We start from the raw sequence: 15,521 nt of genomic DNA, 5'->3' as shown, positions 1-15,521 counted from the left end.
CGTCTAAATAAACAAATAAACAAGAACATTTTACCTTACCCCCTTCTCAGGCACTGGTGGATCAGGAGCAAGAAGAAATTAAGATTTCAGACAAGTACGAGCAAAGCACCAAGAACTTTGACTTTGCCTCTTACCACACCCTCAACGAGGTAAACTCCGGTATTCTGCATGAGAAATGCACCCCCTTTCCCTCGGGTTCCCCCGTTTCCTCTTCATCCCTTCACCTTTCCTTTCTTCCCTTCTTCTTATCTTAGCTTCTTTATCACAAAGTACTTTCAATTCTTCCTCCATATTTCGTGTTGGGATTTGAAAGAAAATTGGAACAGGCTGAGCCAAAGATCATAGCATGGTACCAATTTGCGAGGTTTGGTGTGTACTTTTATGTTGAAATTCAAATTCTGTTGATTGCTGCGAACCCACCTCAGTGTGTCCGACACTTAGGTAGGAAAGATGTAGGCTTTGAACTTCTGGGGCCAGAATGCATGCAGTGGCTAGGGTTGTGAGGTGCTTACTGTGTGCCAGGGGTTGTAGGTGGTAGGCAGCAGCACTCCTTTTTGGGGACTGGAGCTTATTTGTCATCAGCAGACTTTCAGCCAGAGCAAGAGAGAGAAAGGAAGAAAAGAGAGAGAAAAATGAAGAAGAGAAAGTGAAAAATTCTGAGAAAGAGGGGAAAATATTGACAAAGAGATATAGAAGAACCAGTGCTTAATTTGAGCCAGTGCTTTCCGGTGCGCAGCACCTGCACTTAATTATCAAAACCATAATTAGAGCAGTCCACCACATGGTGGCGCTGCTAATCTAATTTAGAGATGAGCAGAACAACGGTAGTTTAGGAATACAATATATATTAAAATTGCTGATACTTGCCTCCTCAGCCTTTCCTTTAGCTTTGGGGACCTGGAATAATCTGAACTGTCGCATTTACAGGCAAGAGAGATGGTTAGTAGTTGTTTTGGCAGCGATGCCAGGGGCGATGGGCAGTGCAAGCTGCAGGGGCCTCCAGGCCGGAGCCCTGGCACTTAATATTTTACAAATTAAGCACTGAGAAGAACCTGCCAATGTGGGACTCAGTCACAGTTTTGGAAGAAAGAGGCATGAGGTGGAATGAAAGCTAGGCTGCCTTGTAATACTGCAACAATGGGCTTCTGCAGTGCTTTGACACGCTCAGAAGAAAACTTCGGGCTCCTTTACTACATTTGTTGCATGTTAAATAATGGGATCGTGGGGAGGAATTTAGGGTGAATCGCTTTACAGTGGTTGCAAGGTTAATGATGCGACATACAGAAACAATTTTTTTCCACTAAATGCTCGAAAAGGAAAATATTTACTCTGGGAACCCATATAAAATTATGATAAAAGGATGGGGCAGACAGGGGGTGGAGTCGTGAAAGGGAAGTCATCAGTCATGTGAAGAGTAGGTTTCATGTGAGCCAATTCATACATTTCTTTTTAACTGCCCCTAAAGAAATTGGCAACAAGGACAAAAGTGATTGTAGATCTGTGCGGGCTTACTAAATTTAAGATATCTTCTAGGGTAAGGCAGGGCCTAAGAAAGATCTTTGAGCATCAGCAGGATTCAGACTATAACATTGACAAGATAACCCTGAGGGCCAATGCAATTACTGGAGCGGATTGTGTGCAATCCGGTCACAGGTTTGACATCATAAAATAGCAGAGTTTGCTAAATTTGCCATTATTGGTTATTGCAATTAAAATAAACCAGTTATATCATTGCAGACTAATCACAGCATCATGCTCTGCAGATTCCGGTTAATAAAGCATTGGACACAAAAATCAACAAGCATTGGCATAGCCAATAGGTCTCGCCTTTGGGACCTTTGTAAGTTTTTGGCCCCAGTGATTGGCTTTTGCAATATTTTAAAGCTGTGTTGAAGAGATCTATAGCACCAGTCTACAGTTACTCTACAGCACCACTATGCAGCACCCTTCTACAGCACCACTCTACATAAATGTTTGGGAACGCTTTACATGAGCACCAGTTATGTTACAGAGATATATTAATTACTTATTAGGTACGGCAAGATTTAGAAAGTTGCCCACAACCACAGACAGCTGAGTAACAGCACAGTGCGTGAGAAAAGCCAGTAGAGGGTAGGGCTGGGGCACAGTCACTGACTTCAGCGCTGAAGCAGAGCGTGCCCTGGAGCCATTCTATAGTGTTAGGTAGGGCTGGGGCAGAGGCACTGACTTCAGTGCTGAAGCAAAGCGCGCCCTGGAGCCATTCCACTGTGTTTTCATTTGTTATAGCAACTGTGCACCAGAGGGACACAAATATGTAAGGCAAAACGTCCCCGTGAGGAGGGATTCAAATTGTAAAAATAAAAGCGGCTGTACAAATTAAAGCACTACATAAACGTTTGGGAACGCTTTAGATGAGCACCAGTTATGTTACAACGACATATTTATTACTTGGTAGGTACGGCAAGATTTAGAAAGTTGCCCACAACCACAGACAGCTGACTCAAGTAGACTGGGAAGATGAAAGCACAGGAGTGAGAACAGGGGAGGTGACAGGAGGGAGGAGACATTAGCAGGACGAAGCAAAGAGCCGGCAAGAAAGTGAAAGCACTTGTGCATGTACAGCATCTACCTGTTTCCAATTAAGAAGCGCGGTGTGGGCACGATAATTGGAAACAGATAGCGAAGCTGCTCACTCCCGCAAGGTGGATGCCGTACATGCACGTGCGCTCACTGGAAACTGTGCAGTACATGCACTAGTTTTCCAAAAAGTGCTGACCGATTACAAGAGGTCACTTCTAAGCAGCGCTTGCGCGCTGATTAGGCGAGACCTATAAATGAATTTCAGTGAAACAATAACACCGACAGAACACAAACTCAATCCCAGTCAATAGGAAAGCCCCGTGCCCCCAATCCCTATCAGCCACCGAACGCACTTCATTTTAATCACATAAATACTGTGCTAACCCAATTCAATCTATTTAAAAGGTAAATATCTAACCAGTTAATCTGTTTTCTGTGATTTAGGCCGAATCACACCTTACCCTAAGATGAACTGCTGTCCACAACACCACAATGTTATTTATCAACACCCTATTTGAATCTTCCCGTCCCTAATTTCCAAATTGCACACATGGTTAATGTGCCTGCTGCACAGTAGTGCATATTACATGCCGTTCACACATTGTTGTGTTATGTAAGATAGCTGAGTAGGTTAATGCTTTTGCTTTAGAGATCCCTGTGCCACCTATAGGTCAAAAGTTATAATCCCTGATATATTGCTCAGTGAGCTGAGCACCTACATTAATGTGCCGTAACCTGCAAGACATAATTGTAGAACTTTGCATATTTCTTTCTTTGCTTTTTCCAAGGCTGTTAAAAGGGATTCTTTCGGTAGTGCTAATTATTTATGAGTCAGTGGTATAAAAAGGGTTATTTGTGGAATTACACATTCAGTCAAATACACCTGACACTTTTACAGGGCTTGCAGAGACATACATCTTTTACATACAGAATATGGGCAGTTCAAAAAAACTGTCAGTAAACTGCACTATGACATACATAGTAGTGTTAGTATGGGACATGATGGACCATTCTCTGTTTCTTCACTGAAGCCTTGAATTAGGTTTTGTTTTCATTATTAGCTCCTGCCATGGTTTTGGTGTAGATAGTTTGCAGACTGAGAGTTTGTGGCGAGTCAGTGTGTGCACCTTTGAATGATAGGAGGTCATCGAGAGAATGGCAGAAGCACACGCTGTTTTCTAGGTTTTTTGAATGCATGCTGACTGGTGCTCATGCCATATCAATACTTGAGGTGTGAATTCCCGTTCGAGTTTATTGATGCACAGGGGTGTGTTGGAGTTGGTGAATGATCAGAGATTGCAGCTGAGATTTATTGGTATCCATATATTTTTGCATGTTTTATGTTACCCAAGTCAGTATACTTAGATCTGTACAATTAAAAACACAATTCACATACAATAATGTAAATGAATATAGTCGAGTACAGATTACACTCTGCTCATTAGAACAATTAAAATAATAAAATCTAAGAATTATAAATATGTGTATGTAAGATGCACATGTTAATAGATTACATACAGACTCAAATACTTTAACATGCTAAATGAAAGGTGCCAAGTTACTGCTCTGAAGTTGGCGAAGAGACTACACCGTAATCATGTAAGAAACTACAAAAGTAACAAAGAAATTGTGGTGTATCATGTATTCCCCTTTTATATCTAGAAATTGCCAAAATGTTATAAGGTGGTGAAAATGTCGAGCAGTTTTCAATGAGTGTTAAAGGGTCGGGATATTGACCCAACAACCAAAAAATGATAGGAAGATTTGTGTGTGGCACTTTTTGCCTGAAGAACATCATCCGTTCCTACTGCTGTCTGTATTTTATTTGTGTCTTACCTCTCCTGTTCTTTCCATCAGATTTATGCCTGGATGGATACTCTGGTAGCTAAACACCCATCTCTAATCACCAAACGTTTACTTGGTCACAGCTTTGAAGGTCGTCCTCTGTATGTGCTACAGGTAGGTGTAAGACAGTGATGTTTCTATTTTCAGTGCTTAATCATAGAAGGTCAAAGGTAAGGCTTAAGAACCTGCAAGCAATATGAAAAATAGCTCACCTGATATAAGTGGTGGAACCTGAATTAATAATTAGATAAAAGCTGGACATAATAAAACCTTGCGGAGATGACCTTGTGGGTCCAATGTTACATTGCCCTATCCTGGGAGTTATTGGAGAGCAGGAACTACCCGGAGCAAGATTCAATCATATATTGTAGTCTTCATGTAGCAGATAAGTGATGATGGGCTGGAAACCCATGCAGAGCCCTCAAGCAATATTACATATGGCTTCCACCTAATGATAATAGTAAAAGACAGGATGTCCAAGGAATATGACATAGCATTTTGAAGCAAAAGTGTCTAGAATCTAAAAGAAATGTTGCAGAACATCTTTCAACAAAACTATTTAGGCACCCCAGTCAATATGATTTAAAATCTTAAGGTCCTACTGAGGCGACCTGTGACCACAAAGAGCACAGTGCTGCAGGTCAAGCGGAACAGTGCAACAGTTGCTGGTGGCCATGAGGATCTGATCTATGAAGTGCTTCATGGATCAGCCATGGGTATGAAAACATATTAAAGACATGTCTCGCTTCGTGGAACTACAGCTATGTCCTTATAAAGCTCATTTGAAGTTCCTGAGGTAAAAAAATCTGTAGTCGAGAAAGGAGACTTATACATGCCCCCCATGCTCTGGAAGCCTTGTTGAGATGCAAAAATCCATCATTTTCAGTTCAGAAGATACCACAGGGAGGTCCATTGACCCACTTGTATTGTCCTCCCTGATTATTTCTTCTTCGTCTTTCCATGGCTGCCTTCTTATCTCTGTCCTTTAACTCCATGATTTTAGCACGTCAAGACAGTCATCTCCTGCCCACATGCAATTCCCTTCTAAGGGTTGTGAAGTGAAGACTGTCTTTGTCTCTGATCCTCACTAAATCCCTGCAAATTTCTCTGCTCTGAGCGGTGTCTAACTCAGGAATCTACACATAGAGGTTTGTTAGGTCAGAGATCTGTGGTACCCATTTTGTAGAGCCCTTTCCGTTCTACAACTGAGCCTGTAGGAAGTGCTATCAAGTTGGAGGGGTCTGTACAGTGCTCCACGAGACATTAACTCGCTCGATGACACCTAGGAGGGCTTCATAGACCTTTGGAGACCTGGATTCATGGTTGGACACATTTCCTTTCAGTGTGGTGCTGATCACGGCTTTCCCTTTTTATTTTCCTGCAGTTCAGCCGAGATGGGTCTGCCAAACGACCTGCAATTTGGCTGGACATGGGTATCCATGCCCGAGAGTGGATCACGCATGCAACTGGTGTCTGGACCGCCAACAAGGTACATGGGCTCAAATGAATCGAGTGAGTGAGTTGTCTGGGCTGTGAGCCCACCATGAATTGAATTCTTTTTCAGTCTTTGAGAGAAGTTAAAGTGTGGTGTCAGTCACATGATGTATTCAGCTGGAACCATAAATTTAACTTGCTTACCTAACTATCAAAACCAGCATAGGACAGGGTCATCTGTCAAAAGCTTTGCCCATATGAGCTACCAGTGCTTAATATTTGAAATAGTACCGGTGCTCGAAGCTGTGCTCAGAAGATGGTGGTAATGCAATTAAACGTTGGTGAGCTGAATACCAAAGCCATTTGTCTTAAATCCACCTCATGCCTCTTTAATTCACTACCCGACAGTCCTTGTCCCTTTTTCTCACACTTGCAGGATCTTGCTTTCTCCTTTTGTGATGGTTTTGCTGTCTTTTTATTCCTCCATCTGTCCGATCTCTGTGTTTTTCCCTAACTTGCTCTGTGTAAATATCTGATACAGGAAAAATAAGTGTTAGTCCCCTAAAATAAGTGCCAGTGCCCCCCCATTGGCAACCACTGGCTCAAATTAAGTACTGGCTCCGGAGCCACGCACTCTGTAGCATACACTAGAACTGTGGTGCAATATCACAAACCCACCCCCTCATGCAATTGCTAAATATGAGTACTTCTTTATTTCGTCACATTTACCACTAGAGTGCTGGTAATATGGCTGGAAAATCGCTTTCATAGCACCCAATATATGAGCATTCCAGCTGGCACACAAATATTGCAGTCACACCGCATGTCTGGGCGCCATACTTTGGAGAGACCGGGTCTATCTGAAAGACTTATTTTGAAACCCTTTTTTTGAGATCCCTTGCTATAATTAGCACACGCTAGAGCTAGCGCCATGAAACCTCCCGGTGAACGTGCGCTCTATAAGAAATTATTAACATAACATTACATAACTATTTGATACTACAGCTGCAGTGTTTTTCACGCACTGAAATTGTATTTATATAGCGCTTATGACCCCTGACGAGACGTTGAAGCACTTTACTGCGAGTAGCATGTTAATTATGACTGCTGTACTTGCCACATAATTTGCACATTTTAACCCAAACATTTTTCTAGTTCCCACAGATCAAAACTTGCTAAAAACGCTGCCCCGTGTTTTGCTGCACAGTGTCAGGCCCTTTGCAAAGATTAACGGGTCACCTTGCAATTGCTGATCGCTGTAGTTAGACGCTAAACTGATACTAATGAGGTGACACCTTTGCCCAGAATTTATTAATTTGTAAAAAGAACAAAATAATGAAGTAATAACTGTCACAAAAGGTGCTGCATTATGTTGAATAATTTTCCATATCTTCTCAAATAATTATTTTTTCTTGCCAAATAATAATTTGGTCCTTCCCTGCTGCCTAATTACAGTGGCCCTGCCTATAGCTCAAGCAAGGGTGTTTCATAAAGGATCTGTGTACCAACAAGACCCCAGATTCATCCTTAGCAATATTTTCCCATAAATGGTAATTCCAACAAGCCCTAGCTAACCTACCTAGCCGGTGACATGCTTCATCATTGGGTTCCCACCCTGGTTGCCGAATGCTCCCAGGTTGTGCTGTGATGCCTGATTACAGCGGAGGGAAGAACAGTGATGGGGAAGTAATTAGTGAAAAGTGCAGTTTTAAATTGGCTCAAGATTTCCAGTCAATTAGACATACATTTTAATGAGGGAAGTCTTGGTCAATGTTACAAAATAGTGGAGGAGATATGTGGGATATAAAATGGATCCAACTTATCCTCAATGTTGTCTACATGTTTCCGCCATCCTCTAATGGTGCCTCTCAGGGTCAGAATTGCTTTTGAGAGGATCAAAGAAGGGACTAGGATGCGCGCTATGGCATGCAGGGGTAGTGTGTGTGGATTGTACTCACAACTTACCGTCTTGTCAGGAAAAGCACTTTATGTTTTTCCTCTTTGTGGTGGTAGCCTCTTGCCTAAAAAAAACAGGAAAAGGTGGTTATAGGCACAGTAGCTAATGAAATAGGGGATCCATTCTCATTTTGTTATTATATTCATTATTGCTGAAGACAAACAGGCCCTGGCTTTTGCTTCTCACTCTCGTATTGATGTTTAGACATTCCAACAAGCCCCTCATTACATAACCCATAGGCCACTTACTTATTTAAAACTAAACCTGGAGGTTTTTGCAGAGGCCGCCCCCATAGAGGGCATCAAGGGTCGGTGCCATAAGAGCCTTCGTGGACCCATAAGGACAGGTTTGACCAGTTTAGGTAGCTGCCTGGCAGCCACATCAAAGGGGAAGTCTGCCTGCTTGCCTCCCTGCTAGGACACAAAGCCCGCTAGGTTTGGCGTGAAGCTGGGGGACCATTAGGCCTAGTCACACATTGTTTGAACAATATAAAACAAATATCATTATACTGAAAACAACACACAGGACAGTTCAAATTCAAAGTAAATTCTTTATATATGAATTGCGTCATTCATATATGTATACATTAATATTACCCGAAAGGCCGTCAGGCAATAATGTGGTGACACGAGTGACAAAGTGAATAATAAGTGCTCGGTGACAGTGTGTGTGAAGGTGTGATATGTACAGTAGTTTAAAATCGAAGTTATTCGAAAGTGGCCAGGGAAATGCAAAAGTTCAAGCTGCGCAATGGAAGAGTTCTTTCTTTGGCGCAGATTCTATGCAAAGGTCCACGGAATAGTCGACGTTTCGACCCTAGTACTGCACTCTTGAAAGGTCAGTGCGGGTCTTCATCAGGACTTGAAAATAAGCGAGACGGCCTATGAGTAAAAAGGGGGACTTGATTAGGTGTGTGTTAACACTGGAAATATGAAACAGGGATTAAGGGTGGTAGATGACTCACCTCGAAAAGAGAAATTGATTCTCAGAATGGACTAAGTCTATGGAGTGGGTGAGTATCCGGCATATGTCTCAGGATTCACTCCAGTGGTATATCGTGTGGATGGGACGATCAATGTGTCTAGTGGCGGTATCTAGAAGATAATGAATAACCAGGGTTTCAGCGGGAAAGCTATTACAAATTATCCGTGTAGTTGGATAAACTAGCGCATAAATGACGCTCACCTATTGGCTTACGAAGCGCTGTCTAAGTTCAAGCCCTTCTGTCTCCTTAATGTGGGTTAAATAGCTTCATCAGACGAAGTTTGTTTCTGAAAGGAAGCAAGGTTCGAGGTTATGCTAGAATACCTTGGGTCCTAAGGGACAAGGTCTGTGAATGAACGAGATTGGATGGGGATTCACAATTACCTTATTTGGAAAAACGAACCGCTGGCCTCTGGGTCCTGGCTCGTATGATTGAATCGGTATCTGGAAGATAATGAAAACCCGGGGTTTCAACGGGAAAACTAATGTCAATTATCCATCAGGCTGGATAAACTAGCACAAGTATGACGCTCACCTGTTGGCTTGCGAAGCGCTGTCTAAATTCTGTCTCCTTAGTGTAAGTAATCTTGTTTTCTTCAGACGAAATTTATCTGAAAGGAAGCAAGGTTCAGGTTTAGGCTGGATTGCCTTAAATCTAAAGGACAAGGTCTATGAATGGACGCGATCGTATGGGGATCCCAATTACCTTATTCGGAAGAACGAACCGCCGGCCTCGGGGTCCTGGCTCGTATGATTTAATCAGCAAGGAGGTCTGACGTGCGTCTGCCTAAAAGCCCAGTGTGGCGTGCGCGTGGACGCCGAGCGCTGTCGGTTGCTCGGCAACAGGTTGTGCTGACGTCAAAAGACGTGAGTTGTCATGGAGACCAAATGCAAATACGTCATCCGGGGGATCCCATGTGTCGAAAAGTGAATCCTGAGTCATGCGCGGCGCGAACGCCCGCAAACGTCACTACGTATGCTACGTTGCCACCTGTGGCAAGGAGTGTCATACGTTACCATCGTAACAATGTTAAAACGGAGTGTTTTGGATTCACATACGTCGATAAATGCAACGCTGGTGGTGCGTAGCACAAGCGTCTGGAAACTTCAATTGTTGAGTGGCCAAATGAAACAGTGCAGTCACACCATTAGTCGTGCATCGTCTGGGCACAATCATTTCAGGGTCGAGGTGCTTATGATAAATGAACATTAGATGGGCCAGCATGGGTTGAATGCACAGTGAAATTACACTTAAAGGAAAGAGAAGGTAGTTAGATGATTTGTGCTACATAGTGTGATTCATAGCATGCACATTACATGGATAAGTTCAGGAACTGGAACACAGTACATCAGTAAGTATACAGACGGAAAGTTACACAAGGTGATTGCACAGCATCATGAAAGAATCAGGCAATGATAGTTTGGCTATCAGAGTAGACCCATTTGTTTTGCGATCTCCTCCATCTCATTCAACCCATTCTGGACCGAGTTAAGTAAATGGATCCATCTACACTCCTTGTAATTCAATGACCTCGCAATTGACCCACCCCTGGTGCTAGGGATAATCTTTTCAAGTACCCACCATGTGATGTTATTGGGAGAATGATTGTGTGAGGTAAAATGTTCTACCATGGGGGCCCCGTGCACCTTACATCTCAGTCTGCTCATGTGCTGGAGAATTCGTACTTTCACTTTCTGAGTTGTTTGTCCCACATATGTAAGGCCGCAAGGGCATTGAATGGCATAAATAACATTCATGCTGTTACAGTTTGTAAACTGGGAAAGCTTGTATGTTCTACCAGTGTTTGTGAATGTAGATCCTTCTTGGCAAACGTCACACGCCTTGCAATGCCCACACTTGTGATGTCCAGATACTGGTGTTAACCCCAAGAGGTCCCTGAGGTCAGGTTGTTTCGGTGTGTCCAAGTAGGCATTTACCACTGAATCCTTAATGTTTTTTCCTCTCTTGAAGGCGAATGTGGGGTCTTGTGATATTTGTAGTTCACTTGCGACCAGGTTCCAATACTTCTTTACAACCTTCTTTATCTCATTGCTTTTGGAGTTAAATGTAGTCACACAGACTATTTTGTCTGTCTCTGGTTGTTTACGGTTAGTCTCCAACAATTGTTCACGAGGGCAGTACCATGCCCGTTTCTTTGCCCGTTTGAGAAGGCCTCTTGGATAACCTCTCTCTCTGAGTCTTGACACGAGTATTTCAGATTCCCTAAAGTAGTCTGCCCTTCTTGTGCAGTTCCTCCTCAGTCTGAGGAATTGGCCATAAGGGAGGTTGTCTCGCAGGCTGCGTGGGTGATGGGACTGGTATTTGAGTAAAGAATTCCTTTCCATCGGTTTTCGGTACAAGTCACAATATAGCAGATTATCTTGTGAACGGAATGTTAAGTCCAGAAAGTCAATTGCTTCGTTGTTGCTTGCCATTGTGAACTGGATATCTGGAGATCTCATATTCAACCAGGTCAAGAAGTTATTCAGCTCGATGTTATCCCCATTCCAAATCATTATCACATCATCTATGTAGCGCTTCCATACTACGATGGCATTCAGGTATGGGTTGTCCAGGCTATATAGATGTTCCTCTTCGTAGTGATCCATGTATACATTCGCTAGACTTGGGGCATATGTAGCCCCCATGGCTACGCCCTTGCATTGGTAATAAAATTGTTTTTTGAAGATGAAGTAGTTCTTTCTCATGGCAATATCCAGTAAAGAGATCAAGAAATCGGTGGGGATCCAGTGCGGTCTTGATCTGGAATCCAATGTATTTCTGATGATTTCCAACGCAGTGTCTTGTGGAATTGAAGTATATAAGGAGGACACGTCAAGTGTGACCAAGAGCTGCGTATGGGGATCAAATGACTGACCTTCCAGCATTTGGATGGCATGTGTCGTGTCCCTAATGAAAGATTTTGTTTCTGATACGAAGGGTTGTAAAAAATGGTCTATAAATTGATTGAGTGGCTCAAGGATTGAGCCGCATCCAGAGACAATGGGCCTTCCAGGTGGCTTCTCCAATCGTTTGTGTATTTTAGGTAAGGTGTATATGGTCGGTGTTCGAGGGTCTTTGTTGTTGAGGAAATCGTATTCATGCTGGCTTAGGAATCCATGTGCAAGACCTCCTTTTGTCACCTTCTCTATCATGGATTTTAAAAGAGGCATAGGGTCACGTGGGGTAGGTTGGTAACTATCCTCCATTCCTAGTTGTCGTTCAAGCTCCTCTACGTAATCGTCTGTGTTCTGTAGTACCACTGCACCGCCCTTATCAGCCGACTTGATAATGATGTTTTTATTGTCGCTCAGGGAACGTAAGGCATTCTTTTATTCTTTGCTGATATTGTGTTTTATGTACTTCCTGGCTGACACAATTTGCATGGTTTCTTCGAGTACAATCTTCTCATATGCAAGTATTTTATCACTCACCATATGTGCCCCTGGGGTGAAAGTTGAGATGGGTCTAAATCCTGTGGCAGTCGGTACCGGGTTGTAGGTATTTTTGCTAAAATAGTACTTCAACCTGATTTTACGAAAGAAGCGTTGTAGCTCAATTTTGATCTGGAAAGAGTCTGGGATGGTTGTAGGGACAAAAGAAAGACCTTTGGCTAGTATATCTTTTTCAGCCTGAGACATGGTATGGTTTGATAGGTTGATGATTGGGTCAGATAGGTTAGTGCTATTCTGATTCATTGAGATCATGATGTTGGCTTCAATCGAGTGTGGTATAGGTTGTGAAATAGTCACAGATGGAATCGGAACAACGGGTGTGTGAAACTCTACCATCTGTAAGTTTGCCTCCGTGTAGATATTTCCCCGTGTGTTTCCGGTTGGTAGAACCGGACTCGTGATGTACCTTGCTGGGTGTTCCTCCCCCTGTTCCATCCTCTCGGTCTCTCCCAGTTCTGAGCCCTCCCTCCGCCCCTGTTGTTTTGGCGGTAGCCCTCTCCTAAAAAACGTGGACCCTGGTTGGTTTGTGGGTTTGAGGAAGGTCCGTCAGATTCTGTATCGGAGCCACTCCCCGCAGAGGAATTTGAGAAGGTGTAAAATCTTCTGGGTCCCTGTCGACCTTTATTGCTGAAGAAACCCTGGCTATCTTGCTGGTAATAGTCGTCTGATAAATATGGATAAGTGATGTTTTTATCGTAGTTCCTTATATCTTTGGATAACTTATCTAGCTTCCTGTTTAGAGTGATGGTATTGAATTCAGAGAGTGTTTTTTCGGCTCTTTCTAATGCTTCCTTAGCGTTGGTTAGGGAGGTATCGTCTAACAATTCCTTTTTAAGGTTCTCTATTTCCTGTGTTAGACTTTTAACATATTCTAATGCTGTTTCTACCCCGAGAACCATCCAATGCCTAGAGCAGTTATTTGCTACGTAACTGAATCCTTCTCTGAATTTCGGAATATCTATGAATATAGCAGGCTCATTACGTACTTGTAAGCCTTTGGGAATTATATTGGACGTGAGATATCTTGTCAATACATGCCCATGTAGGCGTGCTCTAATTAACTTTTTCTCTAATCTCTCAATTTTAGCCAATTTCTCATTCAGACTGGTGTCTGCTGAGGCTCTATCAGAACCTAGTAAAAATCCAGAGGCTCCCTGGTCATGTATCAATTTTGCAATATAGTCTTCACTATATGACAGTGTTTCTCTTTCAGACATACTAAAACAAGACACAAGATAATACACAGAAGAAAAAATTCACAATACAGCAAATTAAGAAAATTGAAAATCAATCCAAAAACATTAAATGAGAGTAAAAACCCTCGCAGGTAGGAACCTGCACCATTTATCTCTAAGCAAATAATGGGGTAACCCAGTATCCCTCAGAACCTGGGCAGTAAGTTTATAAGGTAACAGTGGTTCTGTCGGGTGAAAGTATTGCTTTTCGCATTAGGCCTAGTCACACATTGTTTGAACAATATAAAACAAATATCATTATACTGAAAACAACACACAGGACAGTTCAAATTCAAAGTAAATTCTTTATATATGAATTGCGTCATTCATATATGTATACATTAATATTACCCGAAAGGCCGTCAGGCAATAATGTGGTGACACGAGTGACAAAGTGAATAATAAGTGCTCGGTGACAGTGTGTGTGAAGGTGTGATATGTACAGTAGTTTAAAATCGAAGTTATTCGAAAGTGGCCAGGGAAATGCAAAAGTTCAAGCTGCGCAATGGAAGAGTTCTTTCTTTGGCGCAGATTCTATGCAAAGGTCCACGGAATAGTCGACGTTTCGACCCTAGTACTGCACTCTTGAAAGGTCAGTGCGGGTCTTCATCAGGACTTGAAAATAAGCGAGACGGCCTATGAGTAAAAAGGGGGACTTGATTAGGTGTGTGTTAACACTGGAAATATGAAACATGGATTAAGGGTGGTAGATGACTCACCTCGAAAAGAGAAATTGATTCTCAGAATGGACTAAGTCTATGGAGTGGGTGAGTATCCGGCATATGTCTCAGGATTCACTCCAGTGGTATATCGTGTGGATGGGACGATCAATGTGTCTAGTGGCGGTATCTAGAAGATAATGAATAACCAGGGTTTCAGCGGGAAAGCTATTACAAATTATCCGTGTAGTTGGATAAACTAGCGCATAAATGACGCTCACCTATTGGCTTACGAAGCGCTGTCTAAGTTCAAGCCCTTCTGTCTCCTTAATGTGGGTTAAATAGCTTCATCAGATGAAGTTTGTTTCTGAAAGGAAGCAAGGTTCGAGGTTATGCTAGAATACCTTGGGTCCTAAGGGACAAGGTCTGTGAATGAACGAGATTGGATGGGGATTCACAATTACCTTATTTGGAAAAACGAACCGCTGGCCTCTGGGTCCTGGCTCGTATGATTGAATCGGTATCTGGAAGATAATGAAAACCCGGGGTTTCAACGGGAAAACTAATGTCAATTATCCATCAGGCTGGATAAACTAGCGCAAGTATGACGCTCACCTGTTGGCTTGCGAAGCGCTGTCTAAATTCTGTCTCCTTAGTGTAAGTAATCTTGTTTTCTTCAGACGAAATTTATCTGAAAGGAAGCAAGGTTCAGGTTTAGGCTGGATTGCCTTAAATCTGAAAGGACAAGGTCTATGAATGGACGCGATCGTATGGGGATCCCAATTACCTTATTCGGAAGAACGAACCGCCGGCCTCTGGGTCCTGGCTCATATGATTTAATCAGCAAGGAGGTCTGACGTGCGTCTGCCTAAAAGCCCAGTGTGGCGTGCGCGTGGACGCCGAGCGCTGTCGGTTGCTCGGCAACAGGTTGTGCTGACGTCAAAAGACGTGAGTTGTCATGGAGACCAAATGCAAATACGTCATCCGGGGGATCCCATGTGTCGAAAAGTGAATCCTGAGTCATGCGCGGCGCGAACGCCCGCAAACGTCACTACGTATGCTACGTTGCCACCTGTGGCAAGGAGTGTCATACGTTACCATCGTAACAATGTTAAAACGGAGTGTTTTGGATTCACATACGTCGATAAATGCAACGCTGGTGGTGCGTAGCACAAGCGTCTGGAAACTTCAATTGTTGACAACTAGGAATGGAGGATAGTTACCAACCTACCCCACGTGACCCTATGCCTCTTTTAAAATCCATGATAGAGAAGGTGACAAAAGGAGGTCTTGCACATGGATTCCTAAGCCAGCATGAATACGATTTCCTCAACAACAAAGACCCTCGAACACCGACCATATACACCTTACCTAAAATACACAAACGAT

The 15,521-nt window shown here is 42.9% G+C and overlaps 1 protein-coding gene across 5 annotated transcripts in view; it reads left to right on the top strand.

The window, feature by feature from the left end:
* The window catches only part of LOC146855715 (carboxypeptidase A1-like), a 58,715-nt gene that overhangs the window by 4,132 nt on the left and 39,062 nt on the right, over nucleotides 1-15,521 (top strand). For all 5 annotated transcript variants that reach the window (XR_014981373.1, XR_014981375.1, XR_014981374.1 and 2 more), the window contains exons 4-6: nucleotides 51-149; nucleotides 4,420-4,521; nucleotides 5,792-5,896. Coding sequence is in view for 2 of the 5 variants with exons in the window: in XM_085653614.1 (XP_085509740.1) it covers nucleotides 51-149; nucleotides 4,420-4,521; nucleotides 5,792-5,896 (306 nt within the window). In the remaining 3 variants the exon portion in view is untranslated. The remainder of the gene's footprint in view (nucleotides 1-50; nucleotides 150-4,419; nucleotides 4,522-5,791; nucleotides 5,897-15,521) is intronic.

The sequence above is a fragment of the Triturus cristatus genome, chromosome 4_1 (genome assembly GCF_964204655.1).
Source record: "Triturus cristatus chromosome 4_1, aTriCri1.1, whole genome shotgun sequence".
In the NCBI taxonomy this organism is placed as follows: Eukaryota; Metazoa; Chordata; class Amphibia; order Caudata; family Salamandridae; genus Triturus; species Triturus cristatus.
This window is presented reverse-complemented; position numbering and strand designations above follow the sequence as displayed.